The sequence below is a fragment of the Adiantum capillus-veneris genome, chromosome 16 (genome assembly GCF_014529385.1).
Source record: "Adiantum capillus-veneris isolate H3 chromosome 16, ASM1452938v2, whole genome shotgun sequence".
In the NCBI taxonomy this organism is placed as follows: Eukaryota; Viridiplantae; Streptophyta; class Polypodiopsida; order Polypodiales; family Pteridaceae; genus Adiantum; species Adiantum capillus-veneris.
The window spans coordinates 119,576,101-119,603,138 of NC_140946.1; the positions used below are offsets into that span (position 1 = coordinate 119,576,101).

The 27,038-nt window shown below is 47.3% G+C and overlaps 1 protein-coding gene across 1 annotated transcript in view; it reads left to right on the plus strand.

Moving 5' to 3' along the window:
* The window catches only part of LOC147439740 (uncharacterized), a 296,739-nt gene that overhangs the window by 139,416 nt on the left and 130,285 nt on the right, over positions 1 to 27,038 (plus strand). Inside the window, exons 13-14 of the mRNA XM_086485533.1 lie at positions 21,629 to 21,946; positions 22,061 to 22,408. Coding sequence (XP_086341659.1) covers positions 21,629 to 21,946; positions 22,061 to 22,408 — 666 coding nt within the window. The remainder of the gene's footprint in view (positions 1 to 21,628; positions 21,947 to 22,060; positions 22,409 to 27,038) is intronic.

Consider the following 27,038-nt stretch of genomic DNA (forward strand, 5'->3'; position numbering starts at 1 on the left):
ATTTACTAAACAGGTGTCCTACGAAAACTTTGTAGTCTATGACTCCATGTGAAGCATGGCATGATAGAAAGCCTTCTATTGAGCACATGCATGTTTTTGGCTGTTTGGTATATGCTTTGGTGCCACAAACGCAACGCAGAAAATTGGATGATAAGGCTGTCAAATGTATTTTGTTGCTTATAGTGCTGAAAGCAAAGGTTACAAGTTGTATCATCCGCAAACAAAGCGTATCTTGGTTTCATGGGATGTTGTGTTTATGAAAGATTTTGTTCAGATCTTGTTGTCATGTACTAGAGATAGTAATGTAAGCTTATAGGACATTTGTTACACTTTGTTGTCTCTTTTCAGTGGTGGAAGTTCGAGCGTCTTTTCAGTGGTGGAAGTTCGAATGTAAATTTCATTGAGGCAAATATACAGCCTCTAGGGGTTTCTGAAATGTTACAGATTAGCCTACTACTAATGCAGATGTACATGATGTACTTGATGAGGAAAGGGCTGAGAATGAGCAGGCTAGAGATATACCAAAATGACTGGTGCATACTTTGCGTGACAGTAAATTGGATGCATATCATGGTTGAGCAAGAAGCAACCTAGTGTGGCCACTTCCTTTTGTGAGGCTGAGTGCAGGGCAGTCTTCATAGCTACGGCTGAGTGTGTATGGTTCAGACGCCTTATGGCTGATTTGGGTGTTGGACTCGACATTGCCGACACTATCTACACTGACAGTCAGAGCGCATTGGCAGTTGCGTGGAACCTAGTTTTTCAAGCTCGCACAAAGCACATTGAGGTGCATTACCACTATGTTAAGGAGAGGCTCTCAACAGGAGAGATCAGCTTTGCTTATGTGCCAACACAGGACAACCTTGCAGATCTTTTCACAAAGGTGTTGTCTTGTGAGAAGTTTTCCGCAAATCTTTGGGCTTACTCCCCTTTGTGGATTGATCATGTCCTTAGGGCATGGCACTTCCCTATACTCTATGTGCCAGCTCTCATTCACCGCATCACTCTCAGGGGGGATTTGTTACCATATACATGTGGTAGTGATGTGTGTGAACATACTTAGGACCGTCGGGGCATTTTTTCCCTCACTAGGAGATTTTTCCCCCCGTCCATTGTATATACGCCCATCATTCTAGGGCTATCCCTTCTTTCCATTGCACACTAAGAAATATACTCTCTATTGTGTACCTTGAGCTTCCTTCATCTTCTCCAAGCTGTGTGTGTTTTCTTGCAACCCTAATTCCAACAGATGAAGAGGGCTCTCAAGACTCACGCGTATCTCCTCATTGTCTAAACAAGGTATATGTGCCCACACTTGCTCTCTACATGGATCCTTACACTCTGATTGTGGCTGTGCTAAAAGAAACTCACGGTTTTAGTCAGTAGCAACTGTCCGCATATCATCCGGCTCTGTAGCAACAGACCCATCCGGCCTTCTTAACTGACGAACACTGGTGTGCGCATGACGAGGATCAACCATTTCAAAGAAATCACTAGTAACTGTGTCTCCCACCTGAGTCCACTGAGATGCCTGACGATGGAAGAAAAACTCATGGTGCTGTTCCTCAATGGTGATCAACTCTTGCCGAACCCGCAACATTTGCTCCTACATCCAAGGGCTACCTAGGTGACGCTCCTACATCCATTGTAAGGAAGCAATGCCATGTGGAAGTTGCTTCTCCTCCTCTTAGACTGTAGCCTAGTGGTCTGCCAATTCTTGGGGAAGAAACGAGTAAGCTCCACAAGGCCAGTGGCCGCTCTAGTAGCAGGGTTCTCCGGTGTGTCCATACTCGTTGACCAGAGCGCCACAACCTATTCTCTGAGCTCTGTATCGAGCAAAATCCTTTGAGGAATACGTAGCATGACACTACCACTCCTCTTTCTATTTGATAGAGTAAGAATTGTTGGAGAATGATTGGAAAAAATAGGCCTTGCCAAAATGCATATTGAATTGCCTATGTTACAGATGTGGTCACTAGCTTAAAAACGATCTATCCATTAGATTCATGCCCCCTGCTCTGCGGTCGGATAGAGAAAGAGAGGTTGTTTGAGGGCCGTATATTCTAAATTTTCAATGTCATACATAGGCGTTCCCAAGCAGCCAACTCAGCCCCATGAACAGTAGCATGGCTGTTCCCAACCCTATCAGAGGGGTCCTCAAGCATGTTGAAGTCGCCCCCAATGCACCACTGTTCTGCATGAGGCAAGGACTTCACAATATGTGATCAAAACTCAGCCTATGCACTCGCATGGTTGGGTGCATACATGTTCAAGAAGCCCACATGGCTACCTTGAACCTACAAAGCGATCCCCACTGGGCCCTACCTGGCACAATGCCTCTAGGCTCGAAAGTAGCTGACCAAAATGTCTCATAGCGACAACGCAAGATCTGTCCACAATGCCAAATATGACTCTCACTAAGGTGATGCTTCTGAAGCATAAGAATATCTATCGTGCCACCCACAAGGCATCTCTGAAGCTCCTGTCTTAGTTGACCCCTCTGGTATAGAAACTGGGCTCTGTAGCAGGGGTACAATGTCACAGCCACTGGATAGACAGTTAGTTGCAGTTGGTTTAGGATTCACATTGGACGGACTTTTGCGTGGACATTGACACGTGGCTTGCATATGGGTGGTGGTCTAGCCGACGCGGGGCCAAACCACCACAACCATAGTTTGGAGATAGTCTTAGCTGGATTGGATATTTGTGAGCCGTTGGTGGCTCTTTATGGCTGTAGATATCTGTAGCTGTTTGGGGTTATGATCATCGGATCATCTACTATGTGTGGTCAGTAGTCTAGAGTCTATCATCTTGAGTTATACACAGCACGTTCGCACCATCCCTACAGATCTGATTCTCGATACCCCATTGTACCTATGAGTTCTTGGATGGAGTTGAGTGTACTGCCATTGCTAGAGTCTGTACGGGTTTCTTTGAGTCACACACATTGCATTGAGGAGCACCCACTGTAGAGAGCACGACACATTATCTCAGCTACAAGTGCTCTCATTTTTGGTATGCCCGGTGGGACCTCAATTGAAATCTCACTCTATGGAAAGTCCAGTCTAGGAGCTATTGGGTTAAACCTCTCTGTCTTGATCTGTGAGTTTCGACTGGGTTGGGCTGCTTCAACTTGGTCCAGTCTAGTTTCACCTTGCCCTGCTTAGTCTAGACCTGCTTGTCTAGTCTCTTGGCCTGGTCTAGTCCTCTCTCGTCCAGGTCTAGCCAAGTGGTCCAGTCACTCTCCTTGGTCTAGTGGTGTTTGGGCTAGTGTCCATTACGTTACAGGTCTTCGTGCCCAAGGCTTGGGTGGGCTTCTGGACTGTATGACACATACAAGGCAGTCCAAAGAGCGACAAAGCCCACTACTAAGTCCTTTGAAGTACTACCACAGGAAGCCTTAACCCTTCGTGCCAGGCAGAAGCCCACCAACCCCATTATCCCTACCTCCCCCCTCAACCAGTTCTACACCTCCCCAGTCACCCCCATCAATAAAGTTCTCATCCCCTGTGTTAGAGCAGGCTCCAGGAGCTTGCTCTGCTCAAACAGCCATGGAGGAGCTCACAAGTGTTCTAGCTAAGGTGAATATCAAGTTTCCGACTTTCAAGGGTCTCTCCATAGAGGATGCTGAGGACCATGCTCGGAGGTTTGTTTCCCTTTGCAGAGGTCGTGGCCTCAACTGAGAAGACGCTTACTTAGTACTCTTCCCATCCACCTTGGATGGCTTAGCAGACAAGTGGTACAGTAAGTTTGCAAAGAACCACTTTACAACTTGGGCCACATAACGACGATATTTTGGTGAAGCTTTTAGGCCAAAGGACTTCCAAGAGAAGCTTCTTGATGAATTGGCCAACCTGATGATCTAGCGAAACGAGACTTGCAGAACTCATGACAAGAACCAAGTCTCTGGTCGCTAAGCTTCCTCAGCGACCAAGTGAATTTATGGTTAAGAAGTGGGTGGAGAAGGCTCTTCCAAAAACCTCTCAGCAAAAACTCCGAGAGAGTCTCCGACCTGACACTATTGTGGAGGAATTTGTTGCAGCTACTACTCGTATAGAAGAAGGTAAGAAGCTGTTCACCGACTCTCCTCAGGTAGAGACCACCTCGGTCTTTTAAGAAAGTCCATCTGATCCTTTAATCTCTTTACGGAGGGAATTGGAAGCCCTAAAGTTACAACGAGCTCTTCAAAAAGAGAGGTCCTTCTCTCTTAGACAGGAGAAGCCTCCACATCATGAGGCTTTGGAACAGATCAAGCGCGAGCTAGAAGAGCTCAGGTCTCAGTAGGAGACTAAGGCTATGGTTTCGTGTAGCTCATGCCGCTCTTCAGGGCACCCTCCACATGAATGCCCCCTTCGGGTTTATTGCCACTTTTGTGAAAAGTCTGGACATGAGGATAAGGATTTCTACTACCTCAAGGGATTGCGACAAATACAGCAAAGTCTTGGTCCTACTCTTCAACAAGGTCCACCACCTGCATCCAATATGGTTTCCCCGTATGGGCATCCAAACCACATGCCACCTTTGCTGAAAGCCCCTCCTATGCAAGGTATGTAGAGTACTTTTCCCTCTCAGAGCGTTTATCATGCCCATGCTCCCTCATCCCCTTAAACCTTCTACGCCTCCACCTCCAACTCCATGCACCAGGAGGAGCAAGGACCACCTCCCCCTTCGACTCGCCCATTGAATCGGCCCATTTTGTGCGACAGATGCGGAGAATATGTACATTACCAAAGCAAATGTCCCCTGCCAGAAGGGTCCCGTCTGTGCCAGACGGGTCCCCTCCTCGCTTACATTCCCTGAAGCAAAGGATCACTACAGTAAGGATTGTCCCAAACTTCTTTTATCCACGGCTTAGCCCAAGTCAAAGACAAAAAGAGTTTACCTTTCCCAAGGTCAATCTGATAGCAGTTAGCATCGTCTCTCAACCATCACCTTCTATTGATGTGGTGGCCCCTAACGACAAGTTCAAGCAAGTATAGGAGCTCACTGGTTTTCTCACTCGGGCCCAGAGGGCATCCTTGGGTCTTAGCCTTCCAACCAATTCCCCTCTTCCGCCCACGATCCCACCAATGGATACCTCGCTTCCGGCTGTCGAGACTCGACAAGCCCTCCCCTTGTGCCAAGCAAGGATCCTCATCTCTGCTCTCAGATATTGATGAAGCTTTCTTACAAGCAGTAGCCGACCTACAACAGATTAAGGTGCCTAAGAAACCACTTGTAGAAAAAGCAAAGCTTACAACAGAGACAATCTTGAAGAACACCTTCCAACAAGTATCGCTCTATGACATGCTCCGGCTAGATGCGAGTTTTAGAAGTGACACCCTTGCAGTTATTCAGTCACTTTACCCCGTAGCAGGTCCTAGTGGCGGGCACCTCCTAGTGCAACCATCAGAGTCCTCTATGATATCCTATCCCGCTGCTCCCTTCACGGATTATAGAAGCCCTCGTCTCACCGTGTCCGTATTGGGGCTGAAATTCTCAGGAGTAATCGTGGATGGTGGATTTGGCATCAACATGATGCCTGAGTTCACTATGTTGGCTTTAGGCCTCTAGCCTACTCGTCCCTCCCTTCACAGTAACATTGCTTGACCACAGGACAATCTACCCTGTGGGCATAGTGGAAAGGGTGCCTCTGCAAGTACAAGATTTCACCTTTAGTTTGGATTTTGTAGTGGTTCATCTGCCACACATTGAGGGAGGATTTTCCTTGCTCATTGGTAGACCATGGTTGCGGTACACTAAAGCACTGCATGATTGGGGAAATGACTCAATGTGGATACATACTCCTGGCTCCCCAATGAAACCCATTAAACTTGAAGGAGGTGTGGATACAGTGGTGTAGCATAGTTCTTTGTCAATGGAATCCAATCCTGAACTAAATCAGTCTACTCCACCTGACGGGTCAGAAGCATATCTGGTGGATTGGTTAGAAGCTATCAAGTCTATGCCTTGATATGGGGTCTCTACTCAATCTTTGTCTAAGGATGCAACAGGTGTGGAGGTCACAGAGTCTGATGAACTACCCTTCAACGAGATTCAGCAAAGCAAGTTCCAAGCACAAGAGTATATTTGGATATTCTTCAGTTTTCACTGTTTCTGCTTTTTGACAGTATATTCCTCTGTGGCTTCCCTCGCCCCTCTTCACCCCCTACCCACCCCTTGCTCTCTCTCTCATCCCTGCCCACCCCCTACACCCTACCCTCGCCCCAACCCACCACTCACTCGCCCCTACCCACTCCCTCACCCCCTCTCACCCCTCTCACCCCTACCCAACCCCACTCGCCCCTACCCACCCCCTCACTCTCTCCTCGCCCCTACCCTCCCCTGATCGCCCCTTCCCATCCCCTCACCCCCTCTCGCCCCTACCCTCCCCTCACTCTCTCCTCGCCCCTACCCAACCCCACTCGCCCCTACCCAATCCTCCTCGCCCCTCACCACCCCATACCCCATCCCCTCTCCCCTAGCCCTATTCACCCCCTAGTCCCCTACCCACCCTCCAGTATTACAACCCTCCCCTCTATATTTTAGTGTTTCACCGCTTAGTTCGTGGCTAGCTTTTGCGTTTGCTTTGAAGCATCTGGAAAGCTTCCCAAGTTTTAGTGTAACTACCTGCAAAAGCTTCCAATTTTGACCTTAACCCGGGAGAAATCAAGGCCATTCATGGTAACCAACTGTTCGCCTTTTGGCTGATTTACACTCACTTTGTAACGTTGGGGGCTTTTGTTCATGCTGGAGCATTCAATTTCTGCTTTTGGACAAATTATTTCTTGTGGCAGATTATTTCTCGTGACGAGGTGTCTGTACTTCTTCATCATCTCCTACAGTTGCCTACATCTCGTGAGTGTACCTTTCCCTTAGAACTTAACTATCTTCTCTACAAATAGCTTCTTTAGTCTGGTTGGTCTGCATTTTTCCTTCTTGCGAGTTTCAATTTCCTCTCCAGTTTCAGTATACTTTGCCAGTTTTTCAGTGTTCTCTCTCACCGGAACGGTGAGTGGTTTTATGGCGGGCAACCTGTAGTAGGGCTACAGTGTCATATGCTTTGGACAGACAGTTAGTTGCAATTGGACTAGGGTTCACATTGGACGGACTTTTGCTTGGGTAGTGACAAATGTTCAGTCCCATATGTTCAGGTTCTATTGTTGATGTCTTTGTGTTGTTGTTGCCCTGTTGTTCCCTGTTTCCTGTGTTGTCATTCTATTGGAGTGAGATGTCATGCACATTGCACTGAGGAGCACCCACCGTAGAGAGAATCACACATTATCTCAGCTACAAGTTCCACCATGCCCTTGCACATTCCATGAGACAATCCTCATGGGATCAGTGAGATAAAAATGATCCTGTTGTGGTAGCCAACCTCGCAATATTCGAAGCCGGCTTGGATGAGGAGTTCTCCGCATCCGAGTGACCCTGATAGAGACGTGCCTGAAGTGACTGTCCAAGCCATGCCCAAGATGAGCGTGCTGTCCATAGGGCTACATCCTTTGTTTAGGAATCCTCAAGTACAAATACAGAGCAAGGTGCACTGTGGTGTCTGCAAAAAAGTATATCACAATGTGTCTACAACATGCTGCATCAGGTGGTGTCACAGAGAACTTGGCTAGCAGCCAAAGGGTCTGAATCGGGTCTGTCACTCCTAGGTCCCCCATGTGGTGAGAGAACTCAAGATCCTGGAGATGGAGCCAATCTAGTATTGTATGCAGAGTCCACTCTGTGAGATCCCTACCACACAACAAGAAAGTGAAACCAACCGTTGTCTCTGCACCTCTAGCTGCCAAAAATAGAACATGTACTTTGAAACAAGCTGCCTCAAGGTCAGCGCCAAGAAAGCGTGTAAAATCGTAGCTGAAGAAGTCCCATCATCGGCGAATGTCAAGACAGGTCAGCCAGCGAGAGACTGACACAAAGGGAGAAGCCTGCACCAAAAGTGGTGTCCTCAGGTAGGGCTGTCCCTCCCAAGGTAGTCGGCTTGTGGAAAAAGCAATGCCAAGAGATGTTCGAGCTGCTGATGAGTGTCCTATCCACATCGATGATCTTTCCCACCTCTGTGAGAAGGTCTAGAGGAGGTCGAGCACCTTGCCTCTGCTGGGCCGGGTGCCGATAATCCAGAGGAGGCCTAAGGGTGCTTCACCTCTGCTACAAGGCTTGTTTGCTCCATCGGCGATATATCAAGTTGGATGGTGGGCTCTGTAGGGTCGAGCGAGGGGGCGTCCGTTAGGGGTAAAGGAGCCTCCATCTATGTCTGCTGCTGTGGAAGAGAAAGAAGACGAGTCGATGGAGAGGGGGGCGAGTTGAAAACGGAACAGCAGGTACTTTTAGCAGAAAAGGGGGGGGGGGGGGGGGGGGGGAGGGGGGGAGGGGCAGGGGGGAAGGTGGTGGGAGAGAGACATTGTGAGGGGGGAGACGCACAGCAGCAGTGAGCTCTTTCGCTTGCACCACGATTTTCTACTTTATGTTGTGGAGTATGTGGAAGGCTTGCTGTGCTCACATCTGGGGCTCATAGCCTTCCTCAACATCTATCACCATGACAACTATTCGGTCAGAGTTGCTGCATACTCTTCGCAGCCAGTGAGATACATTGGTAGGGTCTTCCAAGGCAGCGGAGCGGTGTCAATGCTCTTTTCTTCCATCATGGGCCCGGTCTTTAGTATTTTTCAGTCTGGATCAGGGACACATCACATGGCATTATGCACCTCCTCGGTGGTATATGCCTCCATGATGTACATATTACTCATACTGAACTCCTTTAGCTTGTACTTCCTCTAGGAGATGGTCTCTTGTAGATAGTATATAGCTCCCATTCTCTGCAATAAAAAAGCAGCTTCAGGAGGAGGGGCAATGAAAAGTGTGGCCGATGTGATAGATGACGATCAGGCGAGGGATCTTTGCTTTCTTTGAATGTATGGTGGCCTCGGAAAAATTGTTCTACATTCCTTTTGTATATTGGCAGGATTACCCATATTGTGGTATTTGTAGCAGGGCTACAATGTCACTTCACAGGACACGCAGTTGGACAGTTAGTTACAGTTGGTCTGGTTCACATTGGACGGACCCTTTGGGCTGGGAGTGACACGTGGCAGGGTACCTACGGTGGTCTAGTGGACATCGTGGCCAGGTCACCACCACCACTCAGTTTGGAGATAGACTTAGCTGGCTGGACATTTATGAGCCGTTGGTGGCTCTTTATGGTTGTACATATGAGTAGTCGTTTGGGGCAGTTCTATTATCTTGTACGTAGTCGTCTAGAGCGAGTCTTACACAGAGCACTGCTTCACCATCCCTGCAGATCTGAGCCTCGACACCCCATTTGTACCTGTGAGTCCTCGGCTTTAGCTGAGTGTGCTACCACGCTAGAGTCTGTACATGGTTCTTTGAGCTAGTCGAGTCTGCATGTTCTGGTCCACTGTTGTGTCTCTTGTTATCCATTGTTTCTGTGTTTCATTCTGTTTGAGAGAGTTTCCATTTGTTTGAGTAAGATTGTCATGCACATTGCACTGAGGGGCACCCACACTGTAGAGGGCACGACACATTATCCGCGCTATAGGTGCTCTCATTTTGGCGATCACGGTGGGACCTCAATTGAAGTCTCACTCTAGTGAGTAGTTGGTTTCTTCGCCTCGCCTGTGCATCATGTTGGTCTGGTTCGGTTTCACCCTTGACAGCTTAATCTAGTTGGTCTAGTCTCTCGCCTTGTTGGTCTGGTCCTCTCTCGCCCCGGTCCACCCAGTGCTTGTCCTGGTCTAGTCCTTCTCGTCCCTGGTCTAGTCCTTCCTCGTCCTGGTCCAGGTCAGGTGGTCTAGTCACTCGCCCTGGTCTAGTAGAGTCTAGACCAATGTTCAGCCAAGTGAAGGTTGGCTTGCCCAAGTGAAGGTCTTCTTGCCCAAAGCTTGGTGGGGTTGGCGGTTACTGCATGACACATACAAGGAGGTCTTTGGAGCGTCAAAGTGCACTACTGAGTCCTCTGAAGTACTACCACAGAAGGCGTCAACCCTTGGTGCCCAGTAGAAGCATATTAACCCCAACACCCATACCTACTCATATGTCTACCTCCATTCCTTCGACCGGTACTACATCCTCCAGGTCACCTTCTCCGGTAAGGCTCTCCCCCATTTTGTTACAGCAAGCTAGGGAGCAACAAGCTAGGGAGCAACAGACTCAGGAGCAAGAGGCCATGGAGGAGCTCACAAGTGTTCTGGCAAAGGTGAACATCAAGTTCCCTACCTTTAAAGGTCTCTCCGGAGAAGATGCAGACGACCATGCTTGGAGGTTTGTCTCTCTTTGCAGAGGTCGTGGCCTCAACAGAGAAGACGCATACTTGGTGCTCTTCCCGTCCACCTCGGATGGTCTTGCAGATAAATGGTACAATCAGATTGTTGAAAACCACTTTACTACTTGGACCATGTTAAGACAGCAGTTCTGTGAAGCTTTCCGACCAGGGGATTATCAAGAGAAGATTCTAGATGAGTTGGCCAACCTGTTGCTCCAGCCCAAGGAGACATTTGCAGAGCTCATGACCAGAACAAAGTCCCTGGTCGCCAAGCTGCCTCAGCAACCAGGGGAATTCATGGTGAAGAAGTGGGTAGAGAAGGCTCTGCCTAAGACTTATCAACAAAATCTCAGAGAAAGTCTCCGTCTTGAAGCCAGTTTGGAGGACTTTGTTGCTACTGCTACTAGAATAGAGGGAGCAAGAAGGCAGTTCACTGACTCTCCTCAGTTAGATACTGCCCCTGTACTCGTGGACAGTCCATCAGACCCCTTGACTTCTTTAAGAAGGGAACTGGAAGCCCTAAAGTTACAAAGGGCCCTTCACGAAGAGAGATCCTTCTCTCTCAGACAGGAGAAGCCTCCACATCAAGAGGCTTATGATCAACTTAAAAGAGAGTTAGAAGAGCTCAGGTCTCAGCAGGAGACTAAGGCTATGCTATGGTGTAGTTCATGCCGCTCTCCATGACACCCTCCACAGGACTGTCCCCTTCGCTCTTATTGCCACTTCTGCGAAAAATCGGGTCATGAAGATAAGGATTGCTACTATATAAAGGGATTGCACAAAATACAGCAAAGTCTTGGTCCTACTCTCCAATAGGGGTTAGCACCAGCATCTAACATTGTTTCCCACTACAGCCATCCCAACTACATGCCACCTTTGCTCAATACCCCTGCTGTCCAAGGTATGTGAAGTACTTTCCCGACTCAAAGTTTTTATAATGCTAATGCCACCTCAACCCCTCAGAGCTTCTACACTTCAGCCTCCAACTCCATGCAGCAACCACCTCGTCCCCAGTTTCGTCCTTCCAATCGGCCCATACTCTGCTACAGATGCGGAGAATATGGACATTATCAGAGCAAGTGTCCTTTACCTGAGGGGTCCCCTCCTTGTTGTCATTGCCCTGACTCAAAAGATCACTACAGTAAGGATTGTCCCACGCAAAGGGTATCCACGTCTTCAAGCTTGACTCAGAACCAGCAAGAATTCACCTTCTCGAAGATAAACTTGATTACTGTGAACACCGTGCCTCAACCATCACCTGCTACTCATGTGGTTAAGCCACTACAAGAGGAGGAGCCTGCTGGTGTCCTTACTCGGGCACAAAGAGCAGCTCTTGGTCTTAGACTGCCCACAGGTCGACCTCGCCAGTCCTCACTTCCTTTAGCTGGTCTATTTGACCCACAGGACGAGTCCTTCAAAATTGCTCAGAGCAAACCAACTTCCTTGTTATCTGACATTGATGGAGCCTTCTTGGAAGCAGTGGCTGACTTGGAACAGATTAAGGCCCCAAAGGGAGCCCAGTTCGAAGGCGCCAAGCCCACAACAGAAGCCATCTTGAAAAATACTTTTCAGCAGGTGTCACTATACGATATGCTAAGGCTCGACGCCACACTTAGAAGTGACACCCTGTCAGTCATTCAGTCTCTGTACCCGGGGGTTGGGCCTAGTGGCGGGCACCTCCTTGTACAGCCCTCAGAGTCTTATTTGATTTCCTATCCATCTGCTCCCCTCACCGATTATAAGAGTCCTCGTCTCACTGTATCTATTCTTGGGCACCAGCTATTCGACGTCATCGTTGATGGTGGATTTGGAATCGATTTGATGCCCGAATTCACTATGATGGCCTTAGGTCTAAAGCCTACCCGACCTGCTCCTTTCACTGTTACATTGGCCGATCAGAGAACAGTCTACCCAGTGGGCATAGTCGACAAGGTGCCTCTGAAGGTACAAGATTTCACTTTCAACTTGGATTTTGTGGTAGTTAATCTTCCCCAGGTAGAGGGAGGTTATCCCTTGCTGATTGGTAGGCCATGGTTGCGACATACGAAAGCACTTCACGACTGGGGAAACGACGCCATGTGGATACGTACTCCTGGCTCTCCTATGCAACAAATTCGTCTCGAAGGAGGTATGGATCCGATCGTTCAACATAGCTCTTTCTCAGTAGCGTCGAACCCTGACTTGGAGTAGCCGGTCCCTCCTGATGGGTCCGATGAAGATTTAGTGCAGTGGTTAGAAGCTACCTCTTCGATGCCATGCTATGTAGTCTCTCTTCAACCTTTACCAACAGATTCACCCTCTCCCCCCTCTCCCCCTGATCCTACACCTGAAGCTAAACTTGAAGGTACAGCTGAAGCCAGTAATCCCAGTCAGCCAAGTGAGCCAGAACCAAGTGGACCGGTCTCTGGTGTCCATCCTTCAGAGGGTCCCTTGATGGAAACCGTCAGCCTGGGTGAGCCTATAACCCACCATAGAAGGGGGAAAAAGTCTCCCTTGCAAGAGTTGGCCAACACCCCAGCTCCTTCCTTAGCCTCTACTCCATCTGACTCTCCACCCATGCTGGAGCACTTTGAGGTATCTGAGGATTTTACCATTTGCAGAGCTTCCATCAAGATGGTTTCAGGAAGAGTATGCTGATTTCAACATTGATTAGATGCCAGCTCATAATGTCCAAAAGCTAACAGAGGCGGCTCGGTCTTCTCTCCCTGACGCAGCCTCGCCCACCCATTGCACGGCCTGACCCTGTCAGAGAGGTCAACCTAGGCGGCGCTGACAACCATCAGCCCATCTTGTTAGCCACTTGGTTATGGGATCACCCCGCTCTACTCGACCTAGTAATCTCTTTCGTGCGCTCTTTCAAGGATGTGTTTGCGTGGTCTTACCACGATTTGGAAGGAATCCCAGCAGAGCTAGGTGTCCACACAATTCCTCTGGTTGAGGGGGCTAAGCCGGTCAAAGGAAGGACTTACAAACTGAATCCCAAGTATGCAGAAGCAGTCAAAATCGAGTTGGAAAAAATGCAAGAAGCAGGTATTATTGTACTAGTAGAGCACTCAGAATGGTTGTCCCCTATGGTTATTGCCCCAAAGAAGGAGTCCAACAAAATCCGAGTTTGCGTTGACTACCGGGCTCTGAATAAGGTCACAATCCTGGATGGATTTCCGACACCTTTCACTGAGAGAGTCCTCGAAGATGTTGCTGGCCATGTACTGTATAGTTTTATGGACGGGTTCAGCGGCTACAATCAGTTAGGAATACATCCTGACGACCAAATAAAAACAGCTTTTGTGACTCCCTGGGGTATTTTCATCTACACTAGAATGTCTTTTGGGCTTAAAAATGCACCACCTTCTTTCAATCGCATAGTGTATCTCATCTTTTGTCCTCTGCTTACTGATCACCTTCGCATATTCATGGACGACTTTTCCACCTTCTTAGGTGCTCAATGTTCGACCCCAATTGAAAATCTAAAGGAGAATCTTGCTCAGCTCTCTGCAGTCTTCCTCAGGTGCAGTGAGGCACGTTTGAAGCTCAATCCGAACAAGTGTCATTTTTTGGTCTCACAGAGGGCACACTATTGGGCCATGTGGTGTCTGCTCAAGGTTTAGCACCTGACCCAGAGAAGATAGTGGCCATCTTGAAGTTACCTCCTCCCATTGTTCAGAGCTTTGTGGGCCACACCGGCTATCATCGCAGGTTTATACGTATGTATGCACAGGTGGCTCAACCATTGACCCGGCTCACCAGTGCTGCTGTTCCCTTCCAGTGGTCAACACCTGAGGCCGAAGCATTTGCATACCTCAAAAAACGCCTCACTGAAGCGCCTATTCTAGTTGCCCCGGATTGGGCACTACCTTTTCATGTGCATACAGATGCCAGTCTGCTGGCTGTGGGTGCTGTGCTGACTCAGCCTAGCAAAGAGTTCAACTTGGATCGCCCTGTACATTATGCAAGTCGCCTGCTCACCAAAGCAGAGCGCAACTATAGCACCACCGAGAGGGAAGGTTTGTCTATAGTGTATGCTCTACAAAAATTTCGTCACTATTTGCTAGGGGTCCACTTCACAATTATTATTGATCACCATGCCTTGCGCTATCTGCTTAATAAGCCACAGGTCGCAGGTCGGGTATGGCGATGGCTCCTCCTATTCCAAGAGTTTGATTTTGAAGTGGTACTCCATCTTGGTAAGCATCATGTAATGGCTGACCACCTCTCTCGCATTCACATAGGTGAAGAAGCTACCGGGATTGCGGATGACTTTCCAGATAGCAGTCTTTTTAAAATCGATACAACTCCGGAATGGTACGGCGAGGTCCTACATTTTTTGTCTACTGGGCTGTACCCAGAGGAGGCATCTCCACTGCAGAAGAGGAGATTTTTGTTGAAGTCCAGGCCTTTCACTCTGATTGGGGGCCAGCTCTACAAATCGGGACCAGATGGTGTTCTGAAGCGTTGTGTCTCGCCTCATGAGGTGGAGCATATTCTGGAGGATGCCCACAATGGTCCCACCGGTGGCCATTATCCTGGTCACATCACTGCCCGGAAGATTCTATAGAGATGTCTATGGTGGCCCTACGTTTTTAAGGATGCAATAGCATATTCTAAGGTTTGTAATGTGTGCCAGCGCTGTGGGCCGAAGCCAAGTAAGCAATCCAACTGTCCTCTGTAGGTTTCGATGGCGTGGCTACCTTTTGAGAGATGAGGCTTGGACTTTGTGGGTCCAATATATCCCCCGGCTCAACCAGGTTATCGCAAATATCTGCTAGTGGCTACAGACTATGCAACAAAGTGGGCAGAGGTAGTGGCGACAGTAGATTGCACTGGCGATACAGTAGCCAAATTTTTATATGAAAATATTTTATGCAGATTTGGATGTCCCTTAGAGATCACCAGTGATAGGGGCAGTCATTTTGTCAATGACATGATCTCAACTTTACTGGCAAATTACAAGATTTTTCATCGCAAGTCGTGCTCTTATTACCCTAGAGCCAATGGGTAGGCCGAGAGCACCAACAAGGTTCTGATCGCACTCCTGAGGAAAGCATGTCATCTCCATCCAGCATCGTGGGCTCAGGCTGTGCACGACACTCTTTGGGCATACCGAACATCTTTCAAAGCAACAACGAATCAAACGCCTTTTCAACTCGCTTTTGGTTTGGACGCCATAGCTCCATTTGAGTTCAAGTCTGGATCCCCTAGGGTGGGCAGTGTGCGTGCAAGTTGGGGCATGGAATCTGTTTCTATATCCCGTCTCACCTTATTGGATGAAAGCCGCCGTTTAGCTTCACATGCTCTGCAAGCGGAGCAACTTCGTCGCAAAGCATGGCATGATCGCCACCTCAGAAAGCCGAGAATAACACAAGACACACTAGTGCTACCCCCCTGTACCAGCTTACTGTGCAGGACAGAGGGTACGAGCTTTTACCAAATACGCAGGTCCAAAGACTTGGATTGCAGATTTGGTTAACAATATACCAGAATGGAACCAATTCAAGAAGTGGACTTGGTGTAAAAGGACAAAGTTTTGGGGGGAGAGGTATATCAACGGTGCTTCTGTTGAAACCGCAAGACAGGAGAGCTGGAAGCTTTGGGAACACTCATATCAATGTGTCTCCCTTGATCCTTATATCGAGAGGAAGTATGAGGACACGCGTGGATACCTCTTTAGGCAGAGCATTGGGAAGAACCCCGGTGGGATGGAGGAGAAAGTCTTGTTACTAGCAAGAGTGGATGGCTTAATGCTTAAGGATAAGATTGAACGGGCACAGTCGAGGACTTGCCCGTTGTGCGGAATGGAAGAAGGTTCAAGGTCACTTACGCACCTGTTGGTACAGTGCCCTGAACTGGACAATCTCAGAAGCTCAATACGACCCTGTTTGGAACATGCTAGATGGCTGTTAAACAATCCTAGCGGTGAAGATACCGAAGTGTTACTCCTGGGAGGGGAGATTAGCGGAAAGCGATTGCCAGGTTGGGTTGTCCCTCGTGGGGCCCATAATGGTCGTCGTGTACTGCAGCTGAGGAGTGCCTATGCGGATAACGTTGCAGCATTCCTCTGCGGGGCCGTACCGCGATACTACAATGCTCTGGCCCATGAGGGTGTTTGAAGCTCGTAGGGCTTGTAGTTATTGCGTACGGTGCGGTCTCGCCTAACATGGTCCTGGGGCTTTCCGAGCGGGCCTTGATGACCATGGTTGGCCGGATCGGGATGCCTCCTTTGAGCCGACGCCCACTTTGGGTATGGCAGTCCTACCGGACATCCGCTGGATGGGGGCCTTTTTCTACCAGGCGAAAATCCTGGAGTACCTGGGCAAGATTCAGCACGGTCTGTGAGTTACAAGGGTATGTCCCTCTCTCTCAGCCTTGGTCCTTAAATGCATCACTGAATTCGTTTGGTGATTTCCCGACGTTACCCTCGGGTGGCGTGACTAACAAGGGAACATGGACTGACTAACATGGCATGAAAAGACTTTTTACTCCCCCGAGGGGGAAACCTGCTTCCATTCCCCGTTGACATGCCACGATACGGCATGGAGGCGCTTTTTCCCTTGTCGGCAAGTCCGCAAGGTAATTTGTCTTTGACTCGTTTGCGTGCACGCGAAGCAAAGGCAGTTCCTTGCTGGCTTGCCGGCTCTAGCCCAAAAAAGTAAAAAGTAAAAAAACTAGTGCTACTCTATCAGGCAAAATATTTGGAAAAATCAAAGAAGCTGGTTCCAGCCTGGCAAGGGCCCTTCATAGTACAGGAGATTTTGCCACATGGGGCAGTCCAGTTAGTCACTTTGAAAGGCGTTCCTTTGCCACTGGTAAATGGCTCCAGAATCAAGTGCTATTACTCCTCTGAGTAAAGGGCTTGCAACTATTCCGCCATCTGTAAGTTCTAAGTCTCATCTCTGTCCTCCCCACTACCTTTCCACCAGAATGGATGTTCTGTTACTGTCTCATTTCATTGTCTCAGTTGTGCTCTCCTCCCCACTAGCTTTCCACCAGAATGGATGTTCTGTTACTGTCTCAGTTTCTGCTATGTCTGTAAGTTTCCGCCTTTCCTCTAAGATATCTTTTCTCCACTAAGTCCCGGTAATTGGGTATTATCGGGAACTTCTACAGTCCAGTCACTCCTCCTCTAATTAGTCACTCTTCTAATTGTTTCTATCCTCAGTGTTATTTGCAGTTAAGTATTAAGGTCCTTCCACTTAAGATTTCAGTCAAGCTTCTCGTCAGAGTGGTTTTGTTCAGTTCGAAAAAGTGGAATCTGCTTAGATGGCGATTGGGACAGTGAACAATATGTAATCAAGGACTTGATGAGACTCCCAATGCAATAATGTCTATGTGAAGAATATGGCAGAGTTTATGTCAAAGAACTTTTGATTCCAATAGCAGCAGAAAACCTTTGGTGCCATTAAAATTTCAGCTTTGTTGCAGGAAGGGGCCATTAGAGTTCTGTCATTTTGTCCTTTTGTGCTCCAAAGCTTGCTAAGTCAACATTATTGCAAACCTTAATCTACTAATACCCTTCTTTATCTGGGGTAAAAAATTGTCCTCTCTTTGCTCGCACTTTGTACCTGCTCACGCTCACTGCGCCCTTAACCTACCCTACTCTCCCAACCCCTCGCCCCTACCTACCTCCCCTGCCCCTTGCCCCTACCTACCCTCCCTTGCTGCTCGCCCTATCCCAACCCCCCTCGCCCCTACCTACCCTACTCTCCCAAACCCCTCGCGCCTACCTACCCTCTTACACCCCCTCGCCCCTACCCTATCCCAACCCCCTCGCCCCTACCCTCTCACACCCCCTCGCCCCTACCCTATCCCAACCCCCTCGCCCCTACCTACCCTCTCACACTCCCCTTGCCCCTAACCTATCCCAACCCCCTCGCCCCTACCTACCCTCCCCCTACTGCTCGCCCCTACCTACCTCTCGCATACACTCACCCATATCCACTCTCATCCCCTTACCCCTATCCAACCAAAGCACTCGCCCCTATCCACCCTCAACCCCTCGTCCCTACCCTCTCCCTCTTCCCTCGCCCCTATCCAATCTCTACCCTCGCCCCTACCCTCCTTGTGGGATCGCTTTGAAATTTCTTTTCCTGATCGTTAGCTTTGCTTTTTCCATCGCTTGTGAAAGTACAGGCCATCGCTTTTTGAAAGTATAGGCTTCTAGCTTCTTGCTTAATCAGGCTTTTTCAGAGTTCGCCCTGCAGTGTAGAGTTCGCTCTGCACACTGTAGATTGACACAACCAGGGAGTTTTCTTTACGATGGCTGGTACAAGCAAACAAGCAAGGAAGAAAAGAGATCTCTCCAGAGAGACCAACCGAGACATCCCAAAGTTCTGCAGAGGAAGAGGATGTGGATACATCCAGCCATGGCCTCACCGATGTGTCCTCCACTGATCACAGTGATGAAAACTACTAGGAGTCTGACTCAAGCTCTGCTTCCGACTCAGAGTCTTCGAGCAACGAGGAAGAGGAAGAGGAAAAGGATGAAGAAGAAGAAGCTGTAAAGAACCAAAAGAAGAAGAAAGCCATCATGCAGGTATTGAGTCATCAAATTCCTCGGCCTCCTTCTTCCAAGACCCAAACCAAGTTCACACTGAACTTCCATCTGCAGCAGCCTCATCCGTCGCTTCGAGAAGTCTTATCAAAAGACCAGCTACACAAGCTAGGTCTGTCAGCATTAGCAGACACCGAGCTGCCTTCGGATATTCCCATGGATATGGTGCATGCACTCCTCAAGTTTTTTCCCAAAGTCAGAGGACACCCGCTGACTGCTACACGAATAGGTAACGCTTTGGGGATGACAACCTTTCCTGCAGTAAAACCAACTACGCGCACCTATTCACAACTTTCAAAAGATGCGACAATCGAGGCATACAAAGAGCTACTTAGTACGAGTCATGCTGACTATGCAAGGAATAAAAAGCTCTGGGCCATTTTCAAGTACTACTTTTTGGTCAGAGATCCTAAAGTCAGCCAGGGCCAGGGCAAGGGCAAGGGCAAGGCCAGATGTGATGTGCCTACTATATTCTCGCAATACGAAGACCTATACTGCCTCATCCACACCATCCCGTGTGGCTTTCATAAAATTTTATTTACCTCTTTACAGTCGCGAGCAAAAAGATTCAGAGCTGAGGTGCAATCTGTGCAATCTAGCTTTCAATGCTTCGCAGCTCCGATGTTGGCCTGGGTCATTAATATACCTGTTAGTCCTATGGATGTGGATGCGACGATGCAGCGTAAAAGCTCTAAGGGAAAAGGGAAAGATATTGAACAAACAATGGATCTATCTGAAAAGCCAAAGAAAAAGAGAGCAAAGGTAGTGAAGGACACAGTAGAATCTTTAGTATCCCTACCAGTTTCGGAAAGCCAACAGCTTCGAGTGAAGCAACCAGTTCGACGTTCCTCGCATACGGTCGATACTAATTCGATGGTAAGTTCGGGTGGTGCAGATCACACTATGCATGTCACAGCTGTGGCTTCTACAGTGTGTTCCTCTCTCTACTGCTGCTATTTTTACCCCTACCACCACAGTGACTAGCCCCCACCTTCCAGTGGCAGTTGCTTCTTCTCCTATGCCTAGTCCTGCAGCAACCACTCCTACCATCTCTACTTCAACAGAGAGGCATGCGCCTAGTCCACCGCGAGCAGTGCCACTTGTCACACCAGTCCCACCAGCTGTACCACTTGCCAGCTCTCTTCACCCTGACACTGTTACAGGACCTTCCACAGGGTCGGACTCTTCATCATTTTTTCGGCTATCGGAGGATATATTGCAGGAGTCTAGGCAAGCCATTGCCACCATTGAGCTGGGAGCAGAGCGTTTAGCAGCCACACACCAGCGTCACGCAGCTACTTACGCAGCTATGGAGGGAGCTCTGAAGGTTGCTGAGAGCGCCATCGCTGATAGGGATTCCACTATTTTCGCACTCCAGCAGGCCCTGAAGTTAGAGTTTCAAGTGATTAGTGACCTTCAGAATCAACTACAAGGATTTAGAGAATGGCTGTTACAAGAAAATAGGCAAACGCAGCCTACGATGATGGGTATGGGATATGGGTGGACTGGAGCAGGTACACCAGTGCAGCATGCAGCAACGGGTCCTTCTCAGCAGTTTATGGGACTTTACTCACAGACTCCAGTTCCCCGGACTCCAGTTCCCGTTTAGTACTACAATCAACAACAACAGCAGTATCCTCCTCCTCAGGGGTTTTAGTCTTCACCATTGCCTCAGATGCAAAATATGACTTGTTGTGATGGAGTTGCTGGAGCACATCGGCATGGCTGTGTTACTCGACGTCCTCAGTACACTACAGGACAGCTGCTACCATCTGCCCAGCAACAGGTGGCCCTACTACAGTGTCACTTCACAGGACAGGCAGTTGGACAGTTAGCTACAATTGGTCTGGTTCACACTGGACGGACCCTTTGGGCTAGGAGTGACACGTGGCAAGGTACCTACGGTGGTCTAGTGGACATTGTGGCCAGGTCACCACCACCACCACTCAGTTTGGAGATAGACTTAGCTGGCTGGACATTTATGAGCCGTTGGTGGCTGTTTATGGTTGTACATATGAGTAGTCGTTTGGGGCAGTTCTATTATCTTGTACGTAGTCGTCTAGAGCGAGTCTTACACAGAGCACTGCTTCACCATCCCTACACATCTGAGCCTCGGCACCCCATTTGTACCTGTGAGTCTTGGGCTGGAGCTGAGTGTGCTGCCACGCTAGAGTCTGTACATGGTTCTTTGAGCTAGTCGAGTCTGCATGTTCTGGTCCACTGTTGTGTCTCTTGTTATCCATTGTTTCTGTGTTTCATTCTGTTTGAGAGAGTTTCCATTTGTTTGAGTGAGATTGTCACGCACATTGCACTGAGGGGCACCCACACTGTAGAGGGCACGACACATTATCCGCGCTACAGTATTTTTCTTTGGTAGTCTCCATTTGTGATTGCTGGCGTTATTGTTAAAAATTAACAAGCTTTTCCATTAGAGCAAGCTATTCACATGGGTGCAATCTAGTCTCATGCTAGTTTATAGACGCTGAGAATCATGTTCTCTTCTGAACATGTCTTAAAAACAGCCTGATGGCTTATAATATCAATATAAGCAGAAAAAAAAGATGCACAGGTGGCTGAAAGAAAAGGAGCGTAGGTTATGTTCTTGGGGAGTGCAGCAGAGCAAGGGTAGGTAAGGCGGCTGAGATGGAGGTGCTAAGGGGCCAAGCTGGGGTAGAGATATTTGAATGCTTTTACTTGACGGTCTTAATATGATCATCAACGAATGGTTCCTTGGTGTTATGGCAGGACCTTTGAACATTTCAAATACAGTCTAAATATGATCATGGATGAATGGTTCCTTGGTGTTATGGCAGGACCTTTGTACCTTCCAAATACAATTGCTTTAGGCTCAGGGGTAGAAAGAGGAGTGGCTGGAAGTTTTTTGGATTTCACAGTCTTTTTTCGTGATGCTCTAAACAACTCTAACCCAATGGGACAGGCTGATGTACGAATCACATTTTCACCAGACACATTAGCCTCACGTGATATATCCAAAGCAAATACCACAACAAGGGTGAAGTATCGAATCACCATCGCTCCCTTGACACCCTACTATATATCAATTGTTGCAGTTATATCCAATTTTAGTTCTCCTGTTCCTGGAAGTCCTTTTCAAGTTTATATTGAATCAGGTCAGATTCTGCTCTAAAAATTTTTGAAGGACAAGATTAAGTGTCTTTAATTCTTTATTTTCTGGGAATATTTTTTTTTCAACATAAATATCTACGTGAAACCTTATTGTGCAGGGAATGTCTCGACACTCAACTCCCTAGGAGAGTGGGTAGGGGACAGGAGCATTTTTGAAGTAGATACCCAAGCAGAGTTTCTTATCACACCTAGAGATACATTTGGTAATGAAATGTCACAAAAAAATATACAACCATGCAACTGTAATTTCTCAGCACAAGTATACAAGGCTGGAAGTACAGCTCCGGTAGTTGTGCGGGACATGCTGATTGTGCCACTTGCAAATTCTTCTGCTGTGAAACAGAGGCTAACATTCTCACTGCAAGAAACTGGGGACTACTTACTTCAGGTTGGGAACGTGTCCGTGAACATACTGGGATCTCCTTTCACATTTTCATATGTGACAGGTTAGTTGAAGTTTTAAGAAGATGCCAATTAATTTCAATCTAAATGAATAAGAAAACTCTGAAGAAGCCTGATACACATGAGACTATGAATGATCAGTCAAAAGGCTCTACTTTACAAAGTCGTTACAAAGTCGGTGAGACAATTTCTTTTAGGCCTATCTGTGATTCCTTTATGAACAGAATCTTCTTGTATTCATTATATTTGCCTAAAAAATGAACCAGATTGAACTAATTACCTGATGATGTATCTGAAAGCTAGGTAGCATAGTGATCTTTTGTGTGTCCAAGTTGAGCTATTAGGCTGCTATCCAATCCGAACACGTTCGGTTTTTTTTCCAACTTCAGGGAAGAAAGAAGCCTTGTTGAAAATGACCCAGGATGGTACAAGCATTCTCTCCTTGGAGGCAGATATGGCAGGGAGGATCTTTCGAGAGAAAGTGAAAAGCTTAGAGCACTTTATTAGACTATATATGGGGGTCTGTAACGCAAGTAAACAGAGACATTTTCCAATGTGAATGGATGGTGTATTGTGTGTGTTAAAAAAAAAGTGTGTGATTAACGGCATCTAGCCATTTACATGAATTGGAACTGCCATCTCATGATCATTTTGTGGCGCAAGCGTATGCGGATGACTCCATGTTTTGTCTTAGAAATCAACCTGAGGATGTTCGATGTATCATGGAAGCACTACATGTTTATGGGTTGGTTGCAGGTCTGCAAGTAGATTTTCGAAAATCTAAATTGTTGCCATTGCATCAAATGGATTGGCACTATGTATTATGGCCAAGTGAGATAGTGAAGCGTGATCAAATTGTGACGCATCTTGGATATCCATTGGCTTGGTGAGTCAACAATGCAAAATTATTGGATTGGGTTGAAAATAAATTGAGGTCTAATTGCACTATTAGAAATTGGCTACCTGGCCGTTGTATGTAAGACTCAGAAGAGTGCAGTCCATCTTGGTGGCATACATGCAATTTTTCCTACCATTGTTGCATTGGCCACTTTGTCGTCTTCGGGCCTTCATGTCTCGGATTCTAGAGCACCTCTGGTCTACTTCCTCCTAGAAAAAGGGCCAAGGATTGCTCCCGATGGATAAGTTGTGCACTCCAAAGCGTTATGTGGTTTGAATATTCTACATTTGTGTTCTCATGTTACAGCAAGGAAGGCTACTTTGTTATTGGTGCTTGAATCTTCTACATTTGTGCTCTCATTTTACAGCAAGGAAGGCTACTTCGTTATTGGTGTTGGTTGAGTAAAAACAACCCTTGACACAGATGTTTGCGTTTCTGTGCTCTCATGCGGTTTTTACACCAGCTTTTGGCCATTGGCGACCGTTGTATTGGGATGTGGTTTTTGGTAAGTTTAAAGCTACAATACCTGGATGTCCCATTACTTCCAGTCTTGTAGCAGATTGGAAATTGGTCACACGGGAATTGCTGTGGCATGGTAGAGATGACGCCTGGTGGAGTTTGCATTGGAGTTTTTGATCAAACTCGTGTTGAGCGCTCTCCTAGATAGGCTCATTTTCTCTCCCAAAAAGGTATTGATAGGATAACAGATGTCATAGACACTGACGGACGGGAGCTCTCGTTTAGACAGGCTGCTCTTATATTTGGGCTTGGGATGCACTACAGGCGGTGATTCTTTTTTTCCTGGGAAGAATGCCTACGGCACAGGATGTCGGCGAATGGTTGATTTCCTACTCAAACAGCAAGTTGTCCGAGGGGTTTACTTTGGCGCGCGAGGGTTTTATGAAGTCCTACTGGCCGACATGGATGCTCGGGATGCTTTGCTTGAAATGTTTCCTCTTTCTTCAATACGTAGATGACTCATGTACTACCCTAGGCTCTCACCAAGGAATATCAAAGTCTCATTGGTCACAAGTGTCCCGTCTGGGTTGAGGTGGTCGATTTTCCTCGCACTTGGCGTCACTTTCTTCCTTTGTTGGCTGCTCAACTGGGCAAAGTCATTTGTCCTCCTAAGCTAGACGCAAACACAAACCGTTTTTGTATTCTGTGGGACACAGATATCCCCACACCAGCAGGTATTTCAATCGATTCAGGGGATACAGTGGTTGGTAAGCGTCCATTTAAGCTTAAATGGGACAAATTTGTGAATTCTTGCTTCCGTTGTCGCCAATTTGGTCATTTGCAGTCTGAATGTCCAGAACCAAACCTACAACCACCGCCTCTCAGCTGTTCCTACTCCTCAAGCTCACTCAACTTCGAAATCTTCTGCTTAAGTTCAAACCAAAGGTGCTTCAGCCTCCTCTCCGACAGTCAGGCCAATAAAGGCAAAGGGAAACAATTACAATTATTTGCACTTTCTGTTCCTCCAAATATTAAAGACAAAGGCAAAGAATAGGTTTCAACCTCCGAAACTTGGATGGTGCCCAAGAAACCCGTTAAAGGTGCTACAGCCCGTATTCCGGCATCCTCTCATAATTATGTGCCGGAAAAAAAGAATGTTTCTCAGAAAAAACTCCCTTGTAATGACAACACTACTTTGGCTGAAGCTCGGGACAAGGTGGTCCGCTCTTACAAGGAAGTTGTTACAAGCGAAGCCTCTTCATTGCAAGGTGCCTTTATTTTCAATCATCCGGGTCCAGGTCTTGACCCACCTCCTCAGGTGCCTGCACAGCTGGGGAGGATGTGTCGATGGGCTTTGGTACTTGAGTTTTCTTTCATTTTCTTGTTTCCTCGCCCACTGTATATACCATATCAGAATGCATAGTTCTTTGAATTGCATCTCCTATAATGTGCGTGGGGTATGCAATCACGACAAGTGGCGGCTAACCTAGCACTATGTACATACATGTCAAGCGGACATTGTGGTTCTTCAAGAGCATAACTAACACCAATTTGCAGGATAGACTTCTTACTTTGCGGGCTACTGGATAGCTTACGCAGGATCAACTGGCTAGTCTGGCATGCTTATGCTTGTTCGACATGAACTCTTACCGACCTTGGTTTTCAATGATCCGGCTGGTAGATGGATGGTCATCCAATGTATTGTTAATGGGGAAGTTTTCGAATTTGGAGGCTTATATGCATACACAGCTTCTGCAGATAGGGCACCGTTGTGGAGTGCTATCTCCTCTTATTGTTGGCGTTCCAATGCATTTCTCTCTGGGGATTTCAATAATGCACTAAACCTTGCGGATAACACTACTGGGCATTCTCATATGCTTCATGCAGAACGACAATCATGGGATCAATTCATGTTGACCTGTAATGGGCTTGACTTGTGGCCCTTATTGCATGCGAGTGATCCAGGATTAACTTTTCAACATGATGCTCAATCTATGTATCGTGCTCGGTTGGATCGCTGATATCTTTTTCACATGCAACAGTATGATGACTTTGTATGCGAGATGAGGATTGATTATGCTATGTGTCTTTCGGATCATTTTCATGTATGCTTGAAACTTTGATTTGGATCCTTTGATGTCAATGATTGCCTACCTAAGAAGAGGCTTCTGCATGTCAATAATGCTTATCTCAAGCATGAGCATTTTCGCGCTATGATTGTGGATATCATCCCGCCTTTGATCTCCCAGATGTATGTTGATATGTACATAGCCTGGTTCTGCTTTGTTATGCGTGTTCAATGTGTTATCCAAGATAATGGCAGGGATTATTTGTCACAATTAAGGGAACAGGTTAATCAGGCAAAGGATGCTTGTAGCAGATTGATGCACTTGGCGAATCATTCTTTTCTTACTGACACTCAATTGACTGAGTTGTTTTCTGCTCGCGCTATGTTACGGCACAATGATGAGAGGAAATTGGCCAAATGGTAGACTCGAGCTCGACAACGGGCTTTTGCATATAAAGGATGTTCTTCTAAACAATTTTTCCAACATTTGCATCACTCTAGGCAGTCTCAAGCTATACCGAGAGTTAAATTGCCGTCAAGGGAGTGGACCTCCACTTTACAAGAGCTAGCACTAGCCCTGCATTCTTATTATGGCATTTTTGCGGCCCCTTCTTCTCCCTCAAGAGAAGCTTGCCAAGCGCGTCACATGTTTTGATCACATGTTACTCCCATGCTTTCGATGCGGCAGGTTCAAGACTTGGAAGCTGTTTTCACTGAGTCGGAATTGCATGCCAGCTTGCTTGATTTAAGTTGATGGAGAGCTCTTGGTTAGGATGGTCTCTCTGTGGAATTTTTCTTCTCTTTTTGAGATTATTTGGAGTTGCCTCTGTTGTTCATGATGAATACAGCTTGGGAACAACAGGAATTGTCCTCCTCTTGGAAAGAAGGTTTTCTCAAGCTGATACCTAAGCATGCATTGTGTGAAGAATTCCCTCATTGGCGGCCTATTACATTCATGCCTGTGTTATATAAATTAATGGCAAAAATGCTAGCTAACCGGCTCAAGTGCTTTCTGCATGAAGGCTTGCATCAATCCCAATACGGCTTCATTCCACGACGTCAAATTACTGATAACCTCGCAAATGTCATCATTGGTATGGAATATGTAAAATATACTCGACAGGATGTCTTGCTCATGCAAGTTGACTTTGAAATGGCATTTGATACTGTTTTTTGGGATTATATTGCGGATACCATGCAACACTTGGGATTTGGGCTTAGGATATCCCGTGTCGTGCTTTTCTTTTAT